The sequence below is a fragment of the Mytilus galloprovincialis genome, chromosome 13 (assembly GCF_965363235.1).
Source record: "Mytilus galloprovincialis chromosome 13, xbMytGall1.hap1.1, whole genome shotgun sequence".
In the NCBI taxonomy this organism is placed as follows: Eukaryota; Metazoa; Mollusca; class Bivalvia; order Mytilida; family Mytilidae; genus Mytilus; species Mytilus galloprovincialis.
In genome coordinates, this window is record NC_134850.1 from 21,425,827 (window position 1) to 21,447,211 (window position 21,385).

Genomic DNA, 21,385 nt, shown 5'->3' on the forward strand with positions numbered 1-21,385 from the left:
ATATTTATGGACCCATTTCCCATGTTATAACAGGAGATCTTAACATCGTTCAAGACCGAGAGTTAAAATCATTCCTCAGTAAAGGACCTAAATATCGTCCCCCGTCAATTATAAATTGGAATGAGTGTGGTAATATCATCCACGACTCACTCCATACTTACTGTATGAAATGGATAAAACGGGAAAAAGCTGACAAAAAATCTTTGGACTCTTTTTTTAATTCAGTAATGAAGATAGTTGATATACGTATTCAACATTTTAAAGAACATTTTACTATAAACAATAACCACAATAAACCTATTTCTCGTATCAAACATAAACTAAAAGAACTAGCCAAGGAATTTGTTTTTGTCCCGGCAGATAAAGCTGCTAATAATATTATTATTGTTTGACGTAAATTTTACATTGAGGTTCTGAAAAAGGAAATCACCAATTCACCAACATTCCAACTGACTCCATTTTCAGAAAACGAAATCTGTAACAAACATAAACTTTTAGCCACCGCTTTACAAGCAGAGCCAAATACAATGAAAGTCCCAACTATGTATTGGCTTCCGAAGCTACACAAAAACCCTTACAAATATAGATTTATTTCGTCTTCAAGCCATTGTTCAACTACTAAATTGTCTATTCTTCTTACCAGCACACTTGGTACAATTAAAAACCTGATAATAAATTGTTCAAATAAGGCCTTCGAAAATAGTGGAATAAATTACTTTTGGAGTGTCAAGAACTCGTTGGAAGTACTTGATAAATTGCATGCTTATATTGGTGATTTTGAATCTGTTCAAAGTTTTGATTTTTCTACCCTGTATACCACATTGCCTCACATTCTCATTAAGAAAAAATTCACACACCTAATTAAATGGGCATTCAAAAAATCAGAATGTGAATATATATGTTCAAACTCTTTTAGGTCATTTTTTAGTAGCAATAAACAAAAAACTTTGTTAATTGGACATGCTTTGATACTATATATGCCCTTGAATTTTTACTAGATAACATTTTTGTTCGCTTTGGAGATTCCGTATATCGTCAGATTATCGGAATTCCAATGGGGACTAACTGTGCACCACTTATTGCGGACCTGTTTTTGTATTGTTATGAGTTACAATTTATGACAAAAATAAGCAAAGACCCATCGAAACAACATCTGATAAACAAATTTAATAATACTTTTAGATATTTGGATGATATTTTGGCTCTCAATAATGACGACTTCAGTATGTATATTAATGAAATTTATCCTGTTGAACTTACTTTAAATAAAGCTAATACTAACAATGACCACTGCCCTTTTCTCGATCTTAATATCTATATCACTAATGGAAAGCTGAATACTAAAATTTATGATAAAAGGGATGATTTTTCATTTCCTATCGTTAATTATCCGTTTTTAGATGGTGACGTTCCCTTGTCACCATCTTACGGTGTTTATATATCTCAACTTGTACGATTCGCTCGTGTATGTAACAATGTTTTTGATTTTAACGAGAGAAATTTATGTATTACTGAAAAATTATTACACCAGGGTTTTCGATATCACAAACTAGTCAAAACATTTACTAAATTTTATCATCGGTATAAAGACATCATTCGTAAATATAGCTCAACATGCAGACTTCTAATACGTTCAGGTATTTCACATCCAATTTTTTATGGTAATATTCTTTATAAAGCACAAAGGTGTCAGTATTCACCTCAGAAACTTACAAAACCTTTGAATAGACTTATTAAGAAGGGATATAATTACGATACTGTTGTCAAGTCATTAAAGATTGCATATTTTGGCGTTAATATTGAGTCACTGATAAGGTCTTTGCATCGGAACTAAACACATTTATTCTAAAAACAGTTGTTGGCATGACACGGGTTATGTTCTTCTCATATATGTTATGATGGTATGATACTAAACCCCTAACGGGAAGGATTGTGCCTGATGTTCATATGATGAAATCATAATCTTTCAGTCAGTTTAATTGAAGTCTGGAGCTGGCATGTCAGTTAACTGCTAGTAGTCTGTTGTTATTTATGTATTATTGTTATTTTGTTTATTTTCTTTGGTTACATCTTCTGACATCAGACTCGGATTTCTCTTGAACTGAATTTTAATGTGCGTATTGTTATGCGTTTACTTTACTACATTGGTTAGAGGTATAAGGGGAGGGTTGAGATCTCACAAACATGTTTAACCCCGCCGCATTTTTGCGCCTGTCCCAAGTCAGGAGCCTCTGGCCTTTGTTAGTCTTGTATTATTTTAATTTTAGTTTCTTGTGTACAATTTGGAAATTAGTATGGCGTTCATTATCACTGGACTAGTATATATTTGTTTAGGGGCCAGCTGAAGGACGCCTCCGGGTGCGGGAATTTCTCGCTACATTGAAGACCTGTTGGTGACCCTCTGCTGTTGTTTTTTATTTGGTCGGGTTGTTGTCTCTTTGACACATTCCCCATTTCCATTCTCAATTTTATCTGTTTATCGTCTGTTCAATTTGAATAAATAAACACAATTAATACAAAAAAAAGCCCCCACATGTCTTTACATGGGATGTAATGGTATGTAAAATAGGACAACCGAAATTAAACAAAAAACTGTTGTCAAAACGAAACAGACAAAAAAGAATAACAAAACCTGTATATCATTATTGCACAGAAACCAGTGGACTACTGCATAAACGGTTATTAGTTTTGTCTTTAAATGCATACATCTCATGCTGTAGCGTTGTACTCACATTAAATAAATACTTGCGAATGTTTAGCGCCTGCAGTGCTGTCTAGTAAACTCTTTCATTAACACTTAAAACTAAATGTTTGAAAGATACGTATATTTTAACACTCAGAAATGTAGCGGTTGAAACGATGTCTCAAGCGAATTAACCGTATTCATTTTCCAACTATTCAGTGATGCCGATGTCAATATCTTTCAAGATATACAACCTAATAAATTGTTGAAGAACTACTTTAATACTTCCATTTTTTACATCACTGGGTCGATACCTCTGCTGGTGGACTATCAGTCCCCGAGGGTATCATCAGCTCAGTAGTCAGTGCTTCGGTACCGACATGATTTAACAAACTTTACTAAAATTGTCTGTTTATAAATTTTGAAATTATTATGAAACTTAGGCTTCAACTCCCTCAGGAAAAGTTGGCTTTAGATGAGTTTGGCTATTTATTTTAGGTATTTTTGACATAAAGCTCTTCAACGATTTTCGGTACATATACATCTTCGGATTTCAAATGTTTGGCTTTGAGCGTTCCTGATGAAGGTAAATCCAGAAAAGCGCTTCGGACGCAATAAATTATAAAACGTGTTGTTTTCCATTTTTTAATAAAAAATGACATAAAGTAAGACTTAACCTGGACAAGTAATCAGAAACACGGGAGTTGGACGGTGCTTATCAAATTTCAATAATTTCCAAAATTAATGAAATAGTATTATATTTAGAAGTGAATTAGGATTTTTGAGAAATATGTAATTATAGTTAGAGATGTGTAAATTTTGGAGGATAATAAATATTTTTTTGGCTTTTCGCTTTGATTTTTACAGACTAACATGTGCTTAAATCACGCTGTAGTACCGGAGATGAAAGAAGATAGTAAAAACAGCGGGAAAGTAGAGAAAAAACATGTTGCACAAATTGTTTTGTTACAATTTTGTGAAAAGAAAAAGCTTTATTTTTTCCCGGGACATAAAAATGCTTCATCATCAGGAAATCCTGTCTGTACTCCTTCAGATGACAATAATGCAAAGACATAATTTGAATATAATATATTTCATTCACTAGATTGAGCTTACTTTTTTCGTTAATGTTTAAAAACAAAAACAAATATACTGAACTATACATATTTTATAGATATATCATTATTAATGGTCACATATTAATTGTTTTAGAGACAACTTACAGAAATATAAACATAAAATGACTCATTACAATGTATCCTGAGGAAATGAATTTTAAATGTTTTATACAATGTAATAAAAGAATAAGCCAGTTAATTAGTTAGGTGTCATATTTTCTGAGGATGTTACCTTAATTAGAAGTAAACAATTATATGTACAAAAGTAAGAACATATTGTTGAGTTAAATTTCAATAAAGAGATCTCCGAACAAACAAGTACAAAAATTTAACCATCCTTTTTTTTGCATATGAATGCAATAAAAGAAAAGAAAATAATTTAAACTTTTTTTTATCATCAAAATCATCTTTAAATTATAAAACTATTAATTCGAACTTTGGTGCATAGTTGTGTCATTGCCATCACACAGTACGGTGACACATAAGGTAAATTTGTAAATGTAATACTCATGGCTAATTTCAGTCTTATTTTGTAGATCAATAAACTACTATCCTTTGATTAAGGCACGTCGTAGAGTGTAAAAGTGGTGCAGATTTTTTAAAACTGTGATCAAAGATCAAAAGTGGGGATTTTAAGAAATCGAAATTTTTAAACATTTTGACAAATTCTCGGTAATCTCTTGTGGAGGCATACGCTAGGAATGCTCAACAAATACAGCTAGTGATATGTATGTATGATTACCAGATATTAGTGATACATACCCTCGTTTGCAACATGTGAGAAAATGAAACAAAAAACTTTATCTACGGAAATTATCGACAAAAATACTCAAAATTAAGATTTAGCTATAATATAATATATGGCCACATATAAAGATATTTTTGGGAAAGTTTTGTTAAATGACATAAAGAACAGAGGAGAAACAAGAACTGTACAGTTAACACCCGGTCCATAATGTTTTGAAAAAAAAATGATGAAAATTCTTGGCTGATTATTTTAACCTAAAATGATGTTAGAACTATAAAAATATAGTCTTAATGTTCATGACACTATAGGATACGAATTTTATACAGCAGACTTGAAATTAACTCATCCTAGATACCAGGTACCAGGATTAAAATTTTATACTTACGCCAGACGCGTGTTTCGTCTACTAAATACTCATCAGTAACGCTCGAATCAAAACATGTTATAAAGGCCAAATAAAATACGACTATTTATAATTATACTACACTAACACTAAACATCAATATGCACATCAATTTGAAAAGGTAACGGAATCTGGAGAACAAATAGCTGGATGTCATTGTATGGCACCGACAATATGAGTTTATTCAGACCACAATATACTGACTTATAATTGCTTCTATGGTCATTTTGATTAGCGGTAAACTGATTTTCACTGCAACATACATTTGGATGTGTGAATATAAGAACCAGCTAGAATGACAAATTTTGATACATGCATGTTTTTCACGACCCTTTGTAATTGTTGTCCTTTGCAAATTTCGGTTAGAGAAGACGTATCGCATTCTGTAAGAGAGCGAGCTGCTGTTGGTGTGCCAGAAACCAGGGGTCCAGTAACTAAAAAGTTTCAAATGTCGTAAATAGGTAAAAACTGTCTTGTGGCTTTGGTTGATGAAACGCCTCCAGTCTAAAATCCCAATTCATCATGTTTGACAACTGAAGAAAAGTGTTCTTGCAAACCAAAATCATTGTTGTGCGATAGTGCATAGTTACAATGTACATACAAATATTATCAACACATGTTTATTTTCAGGTGCATAAAGACATTTAATATAAACTCTAATTGGTCTGAATTCAATGACTTGAAAATAAATTAGATCTACCACCATTTGAAATAAACCTTATTGTTCTTTTGACGCTTTAATAACTGACTAATTGGTATGGGACTTGCTCATTGTTGAAGGTCGTGCGGTAACCTATAGTTGTTCTATTGGCAATCATACCACAACTTATTTTATATACACCAATGTCCGATGTAAATGGATGGTTTGGCGCACGCTGACACATTTGACCTTGCCACACTATGTATGTTATTCAATTGTTGTCATTTGTTGCTGTTACATTTTTGTCGTTTGTTGATTATTTTGTACATTGATTATGCCTTTTTTTTCGTTTGAATTGTTTTACATTTGTAAAATATATCGTGGTGGTGTCTTGCCATGGCTTTATTTGGACTTGTTTGTACGCTTTTTAGCCTTGAATTTTTGTCCCTGATATTTTATTAACTGTGCATTTGCATTCAGGTATCGCAGATCAAATTTGTTCGTTCATAGAGTGTTACGGTTTTTGATTGAGTTAAGCCTTTCAATTGATATTTTATCGTGTGGTTTTCTATGTTGTGATGTTATGTTATTGTTTCAGGAAAATGGGAGAAGGTTTGAACCATCAAACGTTGAATCCCGCTGCAAATGTTTGCACCTGTCCTAAATCAGGAATCTGATGTACAGTAGTTGTCGTTTGTTTATGTAATTTATACTTGTTTCTCGTTTCTCGTTTTTTCTATAGATTAGACTGTTGGTTTCCCTGTTTGAATGGTTTTACACTAGTAATGTTTGGGCCCTTTATAGCTTGTTGTTCGGTGATAGCCAAGGCTCCATGTTGTAGGCCGTACCTTGACCTATAATGGTTTACTTTTATAAATTAATAAATATTATTTGGATGGTGAGTTGTCCCATTGGCATCCATACCACATCTTTCTATAACTATGGATGCTCTACTATGTAATCATTATTTTAAGTCTACAGTTTGTATGTGCATTTTATAAGTGTTCCTGTGGGTGATGAACACTTCACCTGCTGTTCTGTTGTAAAGGTGTAATTATTTGTAGCGTTTAAACTGAAGGATAACGTTTGTGTTTTCCACATGGGAACACACTCTTATTAATGTTTTTTATGTTGTCGTTAGACATCAACATATGTTTCAAATACCTTCCACATAGATTTCAGAACCGTTTGATTTAAGTGAATATGAATATGGATGTCAAAAGAAGGGTATTTATTGTTTCTGGTGAAAACATTCCATTTGAAAAAATATGCAAAACTGAACTTGCATAACAAAGAATGGAGATTCGAGGCGACATGCCACCATTAGTTTTAATTCATTACATTTGTTTTATTTCTAATTAAAAAATCAATATTTCCCCCCGACATTTTCACTATTTAAAAGTATAAGACTTATTGATTTATTTTTAACACCATTATGATATTATATTTATTGATAATACTATTATCATTTGTATGATACTGATAAATCATCATTTGTTCCGTTGTGGACCCTCTTTATACTTGAAGTTGTATTAAAAGTTAAGAAACCGAAAGTTAATTGTTCTAATTAAATTGCATTGTAATGTAGTAACACGAGGAAGTTAAACATGTTAAATCTGGATAAACCGGCGTACGATGAATAAAGGTCAAGTATACATGGTATACTGTAAGTGACATTTGAGTGATCAATTTAACGAAATTTAGTTAGAAAACCCCATAAAAGACATGTTTTACTGAGAATCTATTCAAATTAAATTCGGAGAAAATTCCAGGCAGATTACAACAGCACAGCGGGATTTTCCAGGAAAAGAAGTAAGACTTCAATTTATTTTTTGTGAATGGTTGGTATTAAATAAAAAACACATTTATACGTAAGTAAAGCGCACGAACAGCTACATGTACCTCAGGTAAGAACTTAAATTTTCTAAAGCCGTACACTACTTTGTATGATACTGAATCATCATTTGTTCCGTTGTGGACCCTCTTTATACTTGAAGTTGTATTAAAAGCTAAGAAACCGAAAGTTAATTGTTCTAAATACATTGCATTGTAATGTAGTAACACGAGGAAGTTAAACATATTTAATCTGGATAAACCGGCGTACGTTGAATAAAGGTCAAGTATACATGGTATACTGTAAGTGACATTTGAGTGATCAATTTAACGAAATTTAGTTAAAAAAAAAACAACATAAAAGACATGTTTTACTGAGAACCTATTCAAATTAAATACGGAGAAAATTCCAGGCAGATTACAACAGCACAGCGGGATTATTTGTTTTCCAGGAAAAGAAGTAAGACTTAAATTTATTGTTTGTGAATAGTTGGAATTAAAAAAACCACATTAATACGTAAGTAAAGCGCACGAACAGCTACCTCAGGTGAGATCTTAAATTTTCTAAAGCCGTACACTACTTCGTATGATACTGATAAATCATCATTTGTTCCGTTGTGGACCCTCTTTATAATAAATGAAGTAACAATGATTCCCCCTTTTTTTTCAAGGGTTTTGATTTTAGTTATATCGACGCCTAGCTGCAGAACCGTAGCTCCTATGATATTGTTTCACTATTTGCAGACCATAAATCTATAGTCCGCAAAAGGCAAAAAGTATCATAAGGACCTAATAGCTACGTTTCAGCATTTTATACACGCCGTACTGAAGTTTCTGTTCTTGTCTAAGATTAAAATCCTTTAACGAAGCTATCGATAACATTTTGGACATTTTGTCAATTTTAGCGATAGGTATTAGTATCAATAGTGGATATGAAAGTAGCACCATCTTCCGTCTCAAAAAGGTACGACTACTAACAATCATATATCCCTTTCATCATTATTCAGAGTAGAGGTTTACGACTGGAAATTGTTGATGTTTGTGGCCGGTTCGTTATTCGTTTTCGATATCCAACGGGCTCTGTTTAAAGAAAAATGTTTGGAATATGTTGTCTTCAATACAAACAAAGATGGCTTTAAGTACCGAATCAGAACCAAAATGTATTTCAAACTGAGGCCACTGAAATGACGTTGAGACTTTCCGAATCTTTCAAAGTCAATATATGTTGATTAATGTTAGGCTATATCGATAGCAGTACTATCAAAGCAATAAATTTGTAAAAATGCACATTAAACTGGTACACGGAAGACTTAAAGTAACACTTTACTATGAAACAAATCTATGAAAATCAAAAAGGCCGGATGCGTTAAATAGTATTTCCTGATCTTTCAGCGATCTTCAACTGATATGACATTTAGCACAGGACAACCATTTACGTATCTAAGATAACAAAAAATCTGGAAAATCCATCTGATATGATATGTATCTATGCCTAATATAAGGAATGGTCAATGTCCATAAATGTTGAGGGTCTCCTGGTCAATAAAGCGATCTCCGGATGTCTTTTTTTATATAAAAATATCAAACTGCCACATAGAGTCATACGTTCAAATCGAGGAAAAGAAATGTCTTTGAATACATACTGACATCATGTATATATATTTATAATATTTAAGGTTGGTCTATTGCTTTCATCCCAAATATGGAGGCCACTTCTCCAAGTTAGTCAGCATTTCAGAGCAGTCGGGTCATAAACTTGATTTGTTTAACCGCATGAAATTTCTAATGATTGAATAGAACATTCACTGGAGTTACGTCTATTGAGTATCGAGTTATGTTTTTTTTTATATTAGGATGATCAAGATTTGGAATTAAATTAATTGACCAAAACTTACCTATATTATTGTGCTTAATATTACCCATACAATAAGTATTATTAAAATTATTGACACTAAAGAAAGCTATTTGTTAAGCCGAAATAGTTGTCCCCACATCGATTTTATAACATCATGTCCGTATATTATCGTCTTATATAAGTACCGTTGCGCAAATCTTTAGACTTTTATATATATACATATTCATAATATATACGACGCTAGATTAAAACTGACGGGAAAAGGTAACACCCAGCCACCGAAAGCTTTTGTAGAGCCTAGGTGGTCGAATGGTCTGGGCGTCGGGCATGGTGCAAGGTGATTTGGTGCCACGAAATCTTAGTAGCATGAGTTCGAATCCGAGTGAGGGAAAAACAAAACATTTGCGAAAGCAAATTTATAGATCTAACATTGTTGGTCAGATTTTTAGACGAATTATATATACAGATGTATTTTCAGCTTTGTATCACCATCACTGCCGGTGATCCGATTGATCAGATATATATGTAGAGTCGTCACTAGTTCAGACGTACTCGCGTATATATACATGTACACAGAAGTCTATAAATAGTACCAACCAGCAAATTTAATATGTACTGGATCACCTAGAATAAAGTTAAGAAATGGAGTGTTGGTAAGAATATTGATCCTGACGAAGGATATGTATTAATTTAAAATATTTGTCAGGATAATACATTTTATCATTTATCACTTATCTTGTTGTCTTTTCATGTTTTTCACAGAACTAATCCGACAGGATGGAAAAGAAACACAGAAATGTTCTTCAGACCAACTTTGCATACCTTATAAAAAATCTTCATAACGTGGAAGCGATATGTGATGAATTACTAGCAGACCACATCCTTACATCAGGGATGAATGAATCAATTCAGGTTTGTCTGAGAGAGAAAAAAACCCACATATTTGCTATTTAATAACTCAGATGTTAGAGATGAGGAATGATAGTTAAATTACTTTATAAGTTAAAATCATACAAATGACATTTTGATGTTAGTTGATCAATATGATTATGAATTCTATTTACAAGGTTGTTGTTTAGGAAATTTCAAAATGACTAGAAAGGAGTTATTATATGTACTTTAAGAAGTATGTATATAATTATATATGTGTGTGTGTGTATATATAAACCCAATTGTGACGTTATGTCTCGTGAACTTTTGAATTGTCCTCTGACTTTCTGTCCTATAGCTATCTATACTATTCAACTTAGAGACCAAAACCATTCTATAAAATTGAGAATGGAAATGGGGAATGTGTCAAAGAGACAACAACCCGACCAAATAAAAAACAACAGCAGAGGGTCACCAACAGGTCTTCAATGTAGCGAGAAATTCCCCACCCGGAGGCGTCCTTCAGCTGGCCCCTAGCATGTTTGTCTCCGAGCCGACTATCGTCTGAAGTATTTTAAAAATGATAATAAAAAATTAGTCTATGTTACTAGTATGTACTTTATAACTTCATATAATAATTCTATTCAATAAGCGTAGCGTAATTAATTAAAACCCAAATAAATTTCCGTAGCTGGTTTTCTACTGCCTACGATTTGTTAGCAGTCGGAAATGATTTTGTATTCAATTTATATGACAACTAGGCACACGGCCAACTCGCCGAAATCAAACACGCTCACTAATTATTACAACTTGCAATACTTTATCAAAGTCGAACCACTAAAAAAAGAATTATAACGAGCTCACAAAAATGTGTGTTTTTTCTCGTTTGAATTGTTTTACATTGTCTTTTCGTGGCCTTTTTATAGCTGACTATGCGGTATGGGTTTTTCTCATTGTTGAAGGCCGTACGGTGACCTATAGTTGTTAATTTCTGTGTCATTTTGGTCTCTTGTGGAGAGTTGTCCCACATAGACAGAACTCGAGAAAAATACTACTAACTCGGACCACTGAAAATAAAATTAAATCATCAGACAGTTCTAAATTGTCTTCTTTTAGTTATTTCCTCCGTTCTTGGATCACCAGTGGAATATAAAGTACATGTACAGGGTGAACAGGGGTTTGTCGTCAAAAATGATAAAATAAAGCGTTCTTTTTGTCAACATAAAATATGTTTAAAACATGTCATAGATGGCAAAAATACGGTAGTTACTCAAAATTTAGACAGCCAGTGCACCTGCAGTGAGATAAACTTTGAATAACTTTGTGGGAAACAATGTTTGCTTGGGGCAATTACTTTTGGTGTTTGGCATGACCAATCGAGGGGTACACATTGGAGAAGATATATCAAATAAAAAAAAATATATATAACTGTGAAAAATAAAGAATAGATTAATATGTTAGCACTTGCAAGGGTTACTATTTAGCAATATAAACTCAAAAATAAGAATTTAACATTTCTCCCGTGATGTTTATTTTAAACTTAACATTATAGCATAAAACGCCAAGGCCTACTGAACAGACCAGGGAACTATTATCTATATTACCACGGAGAGGAATGAACGCTTATAAAAGTTTTATTAGCGCACTCAATAAAACAGGGAATGGCGAAGTAGCTGATCATTTAATAGCAAAGGATGGTTCTAAAAATAATGAAGTAAATTCAGACACTTCTGGAAAAAAAGATAATGCCTTGTCAAAGCCTAAAAATGGTAACGGTGATACACAGGAGACAGAACAACATTATTCCGAAAATCCAGAGAAAACTAAAAAATTAGAATCACAAAATTATCAAGGTATGACAAAATATTAGATAAGTAAAATAGAGAAAATATCTGCATTGATTTTTTTTCAAAGCTGACGATTCAAATAATCTAAACTAACGAGTTGGAATATTCCTTTGGTACCGTTAGCCTGTCTTTAATTACATACACATCTACAAAAAATGGTAATGAATTTATCCCTTCTAGATTTAGATATTTCAGTTTCTCACTGGAAACTCTACATCACAATTTACGATAAAGGGGACGATTTTTCATTTTCTATTATTATTTTTGTTTGTTTTCGATGGTGATGTTCCTTGAAGCATTAATAAGTTCAAATTTCTCAACTCATTCACTATCCCATTTCTGAAGTGACGGTTTGGATTTCAATTAACCTAATCTGTGAATTACTGGTAAATTGTCAAGTCAAAGATTTCGTAACCACAAATGACTTGAAAGCTTAACTAGATAAATAAAAAGATATGGTATGGAAGTTTGGCTGTATATGTAGACATTGTATATTAGACCGGATATCACATCCTTATTTAGAGAAGTTGTTACAGTGAGTTGCTTATAGGTGTTACTGTAAAACTTTACCTATAGCTCAACCTGTTTTTAAAATTGACAACACAATAGGGACATTTAAATTGACCAGTTGGTATTGTTAGATTTAAATCTACCTTGATGCTACCTGTAAAGATTTTTATTCACCTAACCCAAAGTTTCAGCATGCTTTTTTCCTGAACTTTTTCTTACCTAGGATTATTCTATTAAAAAATTGATAGGGAAGAAAATAGTTTCGGTTTTCATTGTTTTAAATCCCTGATATATATAATTTATCTATTTTTTACCTAAAATTCTAAATCAGTAAAAGATTAAATTAAATATGTATTACTATGTTTAAAAATTAAACTGTTTTTACACACTATATGCTTCTTTATATATAGTATTGTACAGCTGCCAGTGAAACAAGAAATAGCTGTTCAGGTGTTTACAGTTTAAATTTTCAGATGGATATGTTGTTCATTTCTTCACATGTCCCTTCAAGATTCTCATTTTGGATTATTATTTGCAATGTTTGAAATCTTTTGGGTGTCATTGTGCATACAATATTGGATTTATTTTATTTGAATTCACTTCTTAGATTTTTTATAGCAATTTTGCTTCTTAAAATGTGATGTGTTTTTTTCAAGATTTTATTGTCATGAAGGACATCAAGGAGGAAATAATTCATTCAAACTGTTTTGTAGGGCTTACATATGATGTTGTACATGTAAAATTCGAAAATAAGTTTGGAGTATACCTTGCTGTGTTTTTTCTTTGAAATCTATTATAATATTAGTGGGACTTTTGTGCATAAAATGCTGTGTTTGCTCAAGGAAATTCAAATTTTCATACGATGGGATTTAGTTATGTTAAAGATTAAAAAATTTCAAAACTGGAATTCAAGTAGGAGATATAGTGTGAGTTCATCCAACATGTTTCTGTGGCTTTAAATGTGATTTTAAAAACATTCATTATTAATTTGGGATCTATTACAAACTTAAGATGATTTACCATTTAAATGGGATCTTGGAAATGAAATAAAATGTTGAATTAATGCAGTGGATATAGTCTAATCTAGTGATAAAGTAAAAAATGAAAGTAAAATATTCTAAAATATTCCTAACGTGGGGAAATGTTTTAAGTGAATGTGACATTGGAAATAGTCATTATAAAATTCTGGATCAAATATTGTTTGATTTGGAAATTTGTAATAGGAAATGAAATAAAATGTTTACTGTGGATATAGAAAAATCAAGTGATATATAGTAAAAATATAAATAAAATATTACAAAATATTTGTAAAGTGAGGATAACTTTTTGGAATATAGTAATGGAAATGATAAAAAAAATTTACAAGATTCTGAATTATGTATAGATTCTGCACCTGTTAAATTAGGATGTATATATCATGGGAAGTTAATCAGAATTTATACTATGGATTTAGAAAAAAATCTAGTGAAGTAGTGAAAAATGAATAAAATTGGGAATTATTTAAAAACTTTGGAATTCTGGATGAGATGTCAAATATCAGTGTAAAAAAATAAATGAAATTGTTTATTCAAATATGATTTTGATGTTTCATAAAGTGAGTGAAATATTACGACTGGATTATTTAGGGTATTAAACACTGCTAGTAGTGGCTATGCAAACATTAAGATGAAATGTAGTGCATTTGAGGCCATGCAATTTTAAATAAACTGCAAGAAAATAACATATATGATATAGTCATTCTTGTTCGGCTTGATAACTCCTAATATTTTGAATGACAGTAAAATAAAAATCTCTCAATAGAATAATCCTCGGTAAGAAAAAGTTCAGGAAAAAAGCATGCTGAAACTTTGGGTTAGGTGAATAAAAATTTTTACAGGTAGCATCAAGGTAGATTTAAATCTAACAATACCAACTGGTCAATTTAAATGTCCCTATTGTATTGTCAATTTTAAAAACAGGTTGAGCTATAGGTAAAGTTTTACAGTAACACCTATAAGTAACTCACTGTAACTGATCCTCTAAACTAAGATACACTCCCGATAAATCATTAATCATTGAAATACATTTATTCGAAATTATTACCATTTCAACACTTTCATTAGAATACTGTTTTTATTGGTAGCTTAAATAAATTAAAATAAAATACCGTTGTTAAATAAATAAATAAAATAAAAATATGCAGATTCAGTGTTCATAAGTCTGTCGATACCTATAGTTTGGCATTTCACAAGGTTATTATTTTTTTTTGACAGTTAAGGATGTTTGTATACTAAACCCAATGGATGCAAGATTGTACTGATTAATATTTAAGCTCCAGATCTGCATATTGGTTTTGAACTAGCTGTTCGTTACTGGGAGAACTCTCAAAACTGGACTTTGTGTCGTTTGTTGTTGTTGACGATTTAAAATTTCGCTGATACGTTTAGTCTGTGATTTTATTTGTTGCTTTTCTGCTTTACCGTATATCAATCCGATGAGCGTTTTTTTTTAAATTTGTATACTTTGTTCTTCTTTTGTGCAGTTACACCACTGTCCCATGTTATGGGATTGCCACTTTTTGTATGTTGCTGTCCCACGATAGGAGCCTGTAATCCAGTAGCTGTCTTTTGTAGCTGCTTATCATATCTATTTTTCGTTCATTGTTTTGTACACAAATGTAAGCCGTTAGTTTCCCGTTGAATTGTTTCTATTAAAAATGACTGGGCCTTGTATAGCTGATAATGCTGTATGGGTTTAGCTTATTGTTGTCGGCCATACGTTGCCATATTGTTGATAATAAGTTTGTTGTAAACAGGTAATCAAATTGTATTACAACAAAGTACATGTTCATGAAGTTGCGAGCATTACCATTAATTAGATTGTTCTAGCATCTGCCATGTTTACCTCTTTATTAAGCTGTGATGATTGTCGTGCTTTTATAATCTGAACCACCAAAAGTTGCACCAACTTTGCATATTATAAATTTATTGTTTTGTTATTTCGTTAATATGTAAAGAAGATATAATGAAGTTTGCAATAAATTCAAAATTATACCAAGTTGTGGTGCAAACCCCGGTGCAAACACAATCTTAATAAATATTCCAAATGTACTGTAAACCAACTTATTTTTGCCGATATTTTACATCGCACTTAATTCTTCCTAATCCAATTCGCGGCGATTTAATTTCGCGATTCTAAAATTGTCTCAATAATAGAAAAGGAAAAGTCGAAGTTTTACAAATATTTTTATAAATCGATTTATATTCCCGTTATTTTTCTACTAGCGAAAGTCGCGAAAAATAAATCGCTCGCTAAATTAGTTGGTTTACAGTATTCAAAAGTCACAGTTTGAAAGTTATGTTGTTTAGTATGCAAGTATATATTGTTATGGTTTACTTGAAGGTTGGCCAGATTTACTTAAAGGTTTACCATCTTTAAACAAACGTGATATAGTAAAGTGCACTGAAGACTTACGTACAAAGATTTGTAAAAGCAAACATGGAAAGGTAATTTTGAGAAGCTTTTACATGTACATGGAACAATTTTCCAAATTGATCTTGGCTGGGTGACACTAAACAACACAATAAATATTCCGTGAAAAATAAGAACAATTGTTTTACCTTTTTGCAATTAGATTATAGATAAGTTATTGTGAATAAAAAATCAAACAAGCAAACAAACAGTTAAAGTCCTAAGTTTCTATTAGTAAATTTTTTGAAATCTTCTATCAGATGTGAATCAATTTAAACACAAGGATGGAATGATAGAAGTCACACAACTGATTAGTACAGATAAATTACTGTTTAAGTGTATCTCTCTTTCTTCCAATATTTTGTTTGCTAGTTAATCAAATCAACAACAACATACTTATCAACATAATTACCTACAATAAAACAGTTAATGACCGGTATTATATTACTTTATTATTAGGTATACCATATGACAGGCAAAAAGAAAGGAAAAGTTTTAACTATATCTAATGTGCAATGTTCGGATCAGAGCATAGAAGCAAAAGCAGTAAACAGGTGCAGAAGCTGTGTGGACTTTGACAAAACTTCTCTTTCACAATTGTTTACTTACATGCAGTATGAAACAAAACAGAGTTATACAAAAAGAGATGTTTCAGAAGAGGTATATCATAATGTTCAATATATACAATTAATGTAATATAGAATGCATGATGAACGGCAGGGCTGCTGTCAAAGTGTGTGATTGGATAATTGATATTATCTAATTGTAAGATAACAGTAAAATCTCTAAGGAATATTCAAAACGTAAAGTTCCATAAAAAATGGCAAATCAAAAGATCAGACACATCAAACTAATGGAAATGAACTGTATTACTACTAACTGGCATTAAACCTGGTTTTATAGCTAGCAAAACATCTCATTTTTATGACAGTCACGTAAAATTACAATGTTTAAACAACAAAGTATGAGCCAAAAACAAACATGCAGACATGATAGGTAAAAATGTAAAAAAATGGGGTCCAGCGGTTTACATTGTGCTGAGATTTATAGAACAAACATATGTCAACAAAGAAAAAAAATAATAATATGCAGTTACTTTATAGACAAAGCACACACCAACAATGTTATTAAATTTTGAAAGTCAATGAAAAACAATTTAAAACGATAAATTACATCATTAAAAAGAGCAATTAGGCTTACATGTTTTGCCAGGTCAAATATTTAGGCTACATAATAATCTTGTTCATCTGCTCGGCTAGAACTGTTTTAAGAAATATTATAATCCTTTGTTTTTCTGAGAGGTTCTTGAAATAACATTTACGTTTAAATAATGAGTCACGTTTTTTATCTTCTCTTGGTATGTAACGTATCAGTTGCTGGACTTCAAAAGTAAATTTGCCATCTTTTTATACTTTTTTTTTTTACAGGAAATGAAGACATTTCTTGCTACGCAGTTAGAAAATGAAGATAATTCCACTTTTGACAGTCTGGTAATAGTTTTTTACTCTGGTGGAATGGAATTTAAACCAGATTGCATATATGACACAAATGGCAAGGAAATTGACAAAGATGGCATACTTGAAATGATCCGACAATCAAAATATTTTAAAGACAAACCAAAAATTGTTATAATCAGAACTTATGATTTTAAAGGTATGTAACTTGATGTTATTGTATGTTCTGTTACACATCTTACAGCTAAGTGTATAAACTATTATCAACTTGTATACATGTGTTTAGCAATATTCATAATATGTGTATACAATATTAGATTTCCTTTATATAGTCTACTTTTAATTTCTTTATGAACATGTATAATAAAAAAAACTTCAAAAAGTGTTGACCTATGTTTATTTAGACTATGTTTGATACTGTGATGTCAAAGTATGATTGAAAACATGCAAACTCCTTTAGAGTCGAAGAAGATAAAACAATTTCCTCAATTGTACTAATTATAATTATAATTATAATTAACAGAAATAATTAATGTCTATATTGTGATTACAACTTTATATAGTAAGATGGTGTGCGTTATTTGTGTTGCTAAGTATATAGTATTACTTAAGGAGGTACCTAACACTACAGGGAGATAACTCTGTAAAATCAGCTAAGCGTTTTAATCACGTTGTATTGTAAGGGAACTATTAAGCTTCTCAATGATAAAAATTAGTGTTTGCCAAACTGCTATCCATCCAACCATTTTTTCCGAGAAAGTGATTAGTTCAAAATTTCTGAAATTTTTATATTTTTTTCGAAGGGTCAAAGTAAATATTTTGTCAAAATTTTATGAAAATTAAACGAGCCAAATTAATTTCAGTCAAGGTGTTACTTACAAACATGAATTCAAAGCCTATAGTCTTTCGAGAAAAATGCCTAATGCAGTTATCCATATTAATAAACGGTTCAAATTTTGAAACCTTAAATTGTACATCTTGTACGGAACAATTGCAGCAGTTTATTTGCAGAAAAGACATAATGATCACTCTAATGTTTTGTACCTGGCGTTAGAATCTCATATTACTAATAGAATGTGCTAAATAATTGATGCAACACAAAGGAATCTATTTTCATTTTAATTCATTGAATGCTATAATGGGTATGATTATCATTTAAGAATAGAACTTGAAGACAAACTGCTCATGTCTAATTTATATTTCGTTTCACTTTATCAGAAGAAACAGAAACGGGTGATGTACTTGATGCTGTTTCACATGAACTGCATTTTTACAAAAGGCCAAATAAAGATGATCTTTTTGTGGTGTCATCTCAACCCAGGACAAGTAAGCATATTAATTATTACATATATTGTAAGGCAGTAAGTAAAAATTGTTTTTCTATGTAATGATGCTAGGAGAAAAGTAAAATCACAAAAATACTGAACTCCGAGGGAAATTCAAAACGGAAAGTCCCTAATTAAATGGCAAAATCAAATGAAAAAGCACATCAACCATATGGACAACAACTATCATATTCCTGATTTGGTACAGGCATTTTCAAATGTATAAAATGGCGGATTGAACCCGGTTTCACAGCGCTAAACCTCTCAATTGTATGACAATCGCATCAAATTCCATCACATTTACAACGATTGTGTCACAATCTCAATTACGGATCACATATGATATTTTCTTTAAGACATGTTTGATAAAACGTGAATATATCTCTTTAAATTAATCAGCCCATCTGGTTCAAACTGGAGAAAGTATACTTTAATGGATTTGACATACGGCCTGTAAATGTAAAGAACTGATATTTTTGGCCTGTAGATAATAACAAAAATGGTGACATTTACCAACGGAATAGATTACCTTAGCTGTATTTGGCAAAAAAATTAGGAATGTTTGTCCTGGATGCTCTTCTACTTCATACCTTATTTGGCCTTTTTAATTTTTCTGGATTCGAGCGTCACTAATGAGTCTTTTGCAGGCGAAACGCGAGTCGGCGTTAATACAAACTGTTATCCGTTTTTATATCCATAGTATTGCATGATCAGTGTCAATATCATTATTTTCTTCTCTGCTAATTAAGCAATTATGATAAAACATTTGTAGCAGGACACATATGTTCAAACTTAATATTGTTATTAAATAACGAATAATGTTCATGTTTGAAAATTATATTCATTTAAGAAAAAGGACCTTGGATTATTGGAGATGAAATGAATGGATCATATTTTATACAGGCGATTATTCAAGTCTTTAAGAAAATGGCCCACGAAAAATCATTTATGGAAATGATGGTAGAGGTAATTTTAGAAATAACAATTAAAAAAAAAATTTGTCCTCAATGCTCTTCTACTTCGTACCTTATTAGGCCTTTATAACGTTATTTATGAGTCTTTTGTAGATGAAACGCGCGTCTGGCGTAAAGATAAAATTTCAATATTGGTATCATGGTATCGATGATGAGTTTATTCACTTACTTCCCAACAATAATGTGTGGACTCAATCTAGAAGACACTCGCAAAATCGCGGGCATTCAGAGCGTGGCTTTATGTATGTTTAAAGTGTTGAAAGATGAGGTTTTGTAAAAAATAATAATAAAAGGTATCAAAAGTCATAGGTACTTGGGAACCGGACAATTTTTCTTCTACCCTCTTCCTTTTTTTCCAAAATTCCCATTTTTTTTCTATTCAGGAAAGGTATCAAAAGTCATAGGTAATTGGGGACAGGACACTTGTTTTTCTACTTCTCCTTTTTTTTCTCCAAATTTTTCCATTTTTTTTTTGTTTTCTATTAATTCCAATATGAACCTACATTTAGAATATTATGAACATTCATTACTATAAAGGGAGTGTGTTTGTTTTTTACTATCAATTCTCAGTTTACTAATCAATCCACGGTGGTCATTGATATATTATGTAGACCCTCTGTAGTTAATATACTTTGTGACCCGATGAATTTTTGTAAAAGATTATATGACTGGAGATTTCAGAAAAGGTATCAAAATTCTTAAATACTTTGGGACAGGACAATTGTTTTTCTTGCCCGGTCCTCCTTTTTCCCCCAAAAATTCCCATTTTTTTCTATTAATTTCAATAATGTTAGCGTTATCTGTATATTATGAACATTCGTTTATACTATAATAAATAAAGTGTATTTGCTTTTTAATATCAATTCTCAGTTTATTAATATCGATTCACTGCGGTCATTGATATATTACATAGACCCTCTCTATTTAATAAACTGTCTTACTATAAATAAACTGTATTTCCTTTTTACTATCAATTCTCAGTTTATTAATATCGATCCACTGCAGCCATTGATATATTACATAGACCCTCTCTATTTAATAAACTCTGTGACCGTCGTGGATAGTAAACTTGAAAATGGTAGCAGATAGCAAATACACTTTATTCATGTATAAAAAAAAGTATACAGAAAAACGCAAATCGGAAGTATATTCCTACTTAAAATTGCGTCCAATGGCGGAACAATATCCGGACGTCTTTTTTTTTCGTTTTTATCCCAAAATAACCCAAACTGAATAATCATAAGAATGGAAGACAAATGCGACTATGTATGGTACCTATAGTACACAGAGGCATGATGAATAATTTATTATGGAAAGACACATAAAATGAGGTCTTCTCGTTTAATACTATAGATCTATTGTCATATGGTATTTTTGACACCATGGATAATTAACCCCGGCTTCAAAATACTGCTTTGGAAAATTTACCTTCAATAGAAAATTGATCTCCCCTTTTTTTCCTTCTAAATAATTTTTAGAAAATTTTTACATTATTTTAAAGCTTATTACTTGAATGGGTTCATTATTTGAACTTCTAACATATAAAGGGAGTTAAATTTTTTCACATCCAATCTCTAAAACCAGAATTTGAAGTCCTGTGTTCGGACCAGTACAATGTTGTTTTTACCGGCTTTTTTGTATTATACATGTAGTAATGACCAGTTCTCAGACACAT

The 21,385-nt window shown here is 31.5% G+C and overlaps 2 protein-coding genes across 4 annotated transcripts in view; both read left to right on the top strand.

The window, feature by feature from the left end:
- Positions 1-3,994, top strand: part of LOC143056373 (caspase-2-like) — a 28,894-nt gene extending 24,900 nt beyond the window's left edge. For both annotated transcript variants that reach the window (XM_076229464.1, XM_076229465.1), the window contains exon 15: positions 3,551-3,994. In XM_076229464.1, the coding sequence (XP_076085579.1) occupies positions 3,551-3,760 (210 nt within the window). In that variant the 3' untranslated portion in view covers positions 3,761-3,994. The remainder of the gene's footprint in view (positions 1-3,550) is intronic.
- Positions 3,995-7,687: 3,693 nt separating this feature from the next.
- The window catches only part of LOC143056750 (caspase-2-like), a 158,973-nt gene continuing 145,275 nt past the window's right edge, over positions 7,688-21,385 (top strand). Inside the window, exons 1-8 of one of the 2 annotated variants that reach the window (XM_076229900.1) lie at positions 7,688-7,885; positions 10,043-10,192; positions 11,703-12,003; positions 15,889-15,992; positions 16,417-16,617; positions 17,385-17,610; positions 18,630-18,737; positions 19,587-19,702. In XM_076229900.1, the coding sequence (XP_076086015.1) occupies positions 10,058-10,192; positions 11,703-12,003; positions 15,889-15,992; positions 16,417-16,617; positions 17,385-17,610; positions 18,630-18,737; positions 19,587-19,702 (1,191 nt within the window). In that variant the 5' untranslated portion in view covers positions 7,688-7,885; positions 10,043-10,057. The remainder of the gene's footprint in view (positions 7,886-10,042; positions 10,193-11,702; positions 12,004-15,888; positions 15,993-16,416; positions 16,618-17,384; positions 17,611-18,629; positions 18,738-19,586; positions 19,703-21,385) is intronic. The other variant, XM_076229899.1, reaches the window with a different exon arrangement.